The sequence below is a fragment of the Morone saxatilis genome, unplaced genomic scaffold (assembly GCF_004916995.1).
Source record: "Morone saxatilis isolate NCDOM2014 unplaced genomic scaffold, NCSU_SB_2.0 Contig14, whole genome shotgun sequence".
Taxonomy (NCBI): Eukaryota; Metazoa; Chordata; class Actinopteri; family Moronidae; genus Morone; species Morone saxatilis.
This window is the reverse complement of record NW_023339696.1, coordinates 20,137,686-20,142,190: the sequence shown is the minus strand read 5'-3', so window position 1 is coordinate 20,142,190 and position 4,505 is coordinate 20,137,686. Positions and strand designations below refer to the sequence as shown.

Below are 4,505 nucleotides of genomic sequence, written 5' to 3'. Positions count from 1 at the left end.
TGGCTCCTGTTCTACTTTTAGAGACTATAGGAACCACAAGTAGCCCTGCAGACCCCAGTGGGTCACAGTGCTGCTTGAAGTAAGACTTATAATTCAGAAAAATGGTGTTATACTATTATATGTTATATTATTGGATAGTTACTGATGTTTTAATGTGTAAGTGCCATTTTTATACCACTTGTGTAGTTTGTTGCTGTCAGCAGGGGTTACTGCTTCAGTTTCTTGGGGGAATTTAAAAATATATATATCCACATATTGAGTCAGTTTGCACCTGCATGTGAAAAACTAGCTAACACAGAAGTTAAGAAAGTTAAAGTTTATTTATTTTGTTTTAGTTGTGGGTGGTAACATAATAGTGATAGCGTTAAAATAGTTAGCTAAAAGCAAAGGATAAAGTGTTGAGTTAGATAGTTAGCAAAAAGTGATGCATAGACTGCTAAAATAACTAGCTTAAAGTAAATGATACATGGCTGAAAGTGATTAAAATATAGTTAAATAGTTGAAATAATTAGCTAAAACTGAATAATAAATGTTAAAATAGCTGATGGATACAGCTGATGTGTGACCTAATTGTTGATGAAGTCCTAAATCCATCTGACGGGCTGTTGATGGAACCAGTGGCTGCATCATGTTTTATAAGCTCAGATCTTAATCTGTAAAGTCACTACAGCTGTCAAATAAAAGTCCAATATTCCCTCTAAACTGTAGAGAATAGAAGTGAAATAGAAACATTAAAGTACATAATCCCCCCTCTTTGTGTTCCCCAGGTAGTGGCCATAGTCATGGACCTCCTGACAGACCTGCAGATCCTTCAGGACCTGCTGGATGCGTCATCGCGGCGCGGGGTGGCTGTCTACGCCGTGCTGGAGGCGGGGGGAGTGCCCCACTTCCTGGATATGTGCGCACGGCTGCAGGTTAACGCGGTGCATCTGCGGGTGAGGAAGGGAGCTCAGCACACACTGACAGAGCTGACAGATGAGTGCTGCAGAGGGAGGAGGCTCGCTAATACAATACACAAAGAGCAAACGAACACGGAGAGAGTTTCAGTGGGTCACAGCTCTGCCTCCTTTAGCAGACAACAGCAGTGACTTAAGTACTTTTAGGGATTAAGAGGTCTCATGTATCATATGTCACACTCTTCAGGAAATACCTGACATTTAAAAGACCACAGACGTGTTTGTTTTGGAGGTTTATTAAACCTCCGGCCTGTTAAAACATGATCATTAGTTGCATAATCAAATAGTTTTGTTCCTCAGATATGAAGTAGCCGCTGCATTCTGCTCTTTTTAAAGGGTCAGTGCATTCAAACCACAAATAGTTTCAGTTCAGGATTTTGACTTCACAACAACACAATGGAGGTGAAAGGAACTGACAGCATTGAAAAACAACAAGTGAGAAACTCAACACCGCCCTTTATTTCCAGGAATGGTGTCTGAAGATAATTATTTGAATTCCACACCAGCATAATTTAATGTTTATTTGCATTTTCATAATCAAATGATAGTAGAGTTATGCTACTGAGCTTCTTAAGTGGTTTGTAAACCAACAGCGGTCCTTAAGCAGGTCGTTGGGCAAAAGGAGGAATAAAATATTTTAACTTTTATCACATTGTTGTCAAGAAATAGGGTTGGCTGTTTTTATTCATTGCAATTTATAGTGAATCTGAAGAATTTATAATCTTGCCTAGAAAAAGATCTGTTTATGTGCTCCTGCTATAAGCTGCTATAGATGTAAAGTATTGCGATTTGATTTATAATAGCAGCTACACTTTCACATAAATATAATAAAAGTGTGAATGCTGCGTAAACCAAAGTTAGTGAATAAGATGTGATGTGAATGGCAGTTGAGATTCAAGGTTATTTTATTGTCATTTACGATTGCACGGTTGTAGAATGAAATTGAGATATAGTTACCTTTTATGCTCCTTTTAAAGCAGAGGTTGCTCCTGCAGTTTAATTGGGGGTCAAAAGATAGTAGCAGGAGGTGGAAGAACTAGAAACTATGATTTATGTGATCATAATCGTACATAGTGAGTCAGCTGATACACCTGAACTAGGCCATAGTATGCTCTTTTTCAGGTTCATACTTGTATATGGACCTGTTAGAAAAGGTTAATATGCTTTAATGTTGAAAAAACTTGTTTCTCTCATACATTGCTGTCCAATCTGTCATCTTGTTTTGGGTAAAACGAAGTCAAGAAGTGAACACAGAACTGTCTGTTTAAACAGATCATTGCTGTGTCACACTTTTAAATCTATGAGCTTGGGGAAAAGGCGTCAAGTGTTTTTAAGTAAAGTAAATACAAATGTACAATGGTGGGTATCAAACATAAGATCTTTGAGGAATTACTGGGATACGAAAAGATGAAATATTTCAGAAAACAGATGGTCTGGCTCCATTTTGACCCACTGATGCATTAAATATAATCATCTTACTTTTATGAATTAACATAACACAGTTCTGTGTGTTCTACGTTGCAGTGGCTGAGAAATTATAGTAAGTGTTGATCTAGATTAAGAGAGGACAGCGGTTCACTGAGCCAGACTGTCATCCTATCTCCACAGAGACACAATACCCAGCCTTATCTGCTGTACGCAGAGTTTTTAGCTCCAGTCGAGTTTAACTGGAGCACTGGAATACCTTCCCATTGTGGTGTCGGTTGATAAGGCTGTGAAAGGCCTTTTCAGAGCGCTGGGCTCTGTTACTCTTACTTCTTACAAATGAACATTCATAGATCCTGAGAATAGATCCAAAGACTGTAACTTGATGCTTCGCCCCACACAGAGGCTGACGGCAGTGGAAAGCCTCCTCCCAAAGTGTCCACTCACAGTTTACGTCTCCTTTTTCTTTCTTTTCTGTTTCTTTCTGTTTCTTTCTCTTCCCTTTAAGTAAACATATGTGGCTGAAGGGTTTGGGTTTTCCGTCTTGACTTTATGTTCCAGTTGACTTTATGTTGCAAGGTGTGACACGGCAGTTTGACTTGGCATCTCTTTGAGTCATTCATGCATGATACAGCAGGGGGACGTTCGATAGCTGTGGCTGAGTGAGTTTACTCAGGCTCACCCGTGTGATGCTAAGCCAGCTGAAATGTGTAATTAAGCGGGTGTTTCTTTACAGAATCTCCGTGTGCGGATGGTGAAAGGTGCAGGGCTGGCCCTGTCATTTGGAAAGCTGCCCGGCTCCCTGTGCTCCAAATACATGCTGGTAGATGGAGAGAAAGTCATGTTTGGGTCTTACAGGTGAGCAATGATGTCTTAAACTCACACACTGAGACGTTGCAGCTGAGACTGGACTCTACTGTGGGGATTTAACACCAAAACTGAACTGTTATTTATTATTGTAGGTAACTCCAAAGTTTCAGTCCAGTGAAAGAAACACATTTTATATAAAGGGTAAAAAAAAAAAAAAAGAGCTTTTACAAAACCAATAAGATGACATGCATGAATACAAAAGTTTAAAAAGATTTAATCATAAATACATCATGTGAGAGAAGAGAACTGAAGAGTAGTTCACATACAAGGAATTTGTCTTGGTAAATTGGTGCATAACAATAAAACATAAACAATATAAATAAAGACAAAATAGAGGCAATGAAAAAGAAAATATGTACAAATATAAAAAGAGATAATATGACCGTTATATAAATGAATTAAGTGGTGTACAGGTAAGTGTTCCTGTACAATGAATTGTTGACAATAAAAACATACAACAATCAATTAATTTGTGCATAAAAAAAACCTTCATGGAAATGCAAACAATTTGAAAATATCTCAAATAATCACCTGCCAATAACAATTGTTGTGTTTTTGTTAGCTTGGAATGAGCTTTTCGAGTTTTTATCTACTGAAGGAGTGGTGAACTCTTGGTGAGCCGCCATGTTTCTACAGTAGCCCAGAACGGACAAACCAATCACTGGCTCTAGATAGGGCCTTTTGCATTTTTCTCTAGTTTCACAGCCACCGTAGTTTTTCTTACACACTTGGAAGGCTAGTATTTAGTTGGTTGCAATATGCTACTTCACTGCTCGATGCCACTCAGTCCTAAACACTGGACCTTGGCCAAATACAAAGCCTGGAAACAGTGGGAAACAGCCTGACTCTGTTCAAAGGTAACAAACTACCTCTACCAGCACATTTAACTTCTATCAAATAACTTTTTATTATTACATATTTGCTGAGACTTCCACCATATCCTGACAGTAGTAGATTTGACAAAAACATGTCTCTGGCAATGGCATTTGCAAGAACCAACTACACTTGAACAAAAACAAACAATTAGAGCAGAGAAAGATTGAATGATTGTTGAGTCTCATTCCCAGGTTGTCAAATGCTGACACTTTGGGACTCAAATATAAAAGTTATCTACTGCAGCTTTAATCCACACAGGAACCAAGTGTAGAAATGACAATTTGCCGTTGTAGGGGGGTTATAATCAGGACTATTTCTTGGTACTTAGCAGTTGCCAGGCAACCAGTGGAGACTCCAGGAAGTTACTGCTCCCAAGTC

General features: G+C 38.7%; 1 protein-coding gene across 1 annotated transcript in view; it reads left to right on the top strand.

Annotated features, from left to right (window-relative positions):
• fam83fa (family with sequence similarity 83 member Fa) overlaps positions 1-4,505 on the top strand; it is a 17,820-nt gene that overhangs the window by 8,289 nt on the left and 5,026 nt on the right. Inside the window, exons 2-3 of the mRNA XM_035654406.1 lie at positions 768-935; positions 3,118-3,239. Of these exons, the coding sequence (XP_035510299.1) occupies positions 768-935; positions 3,118-3,239 (290 nt within the window). The remainder of the gene's footprint in view (positions 1-767; positions 936-3,117; positions 3,240-4,505) is intronic.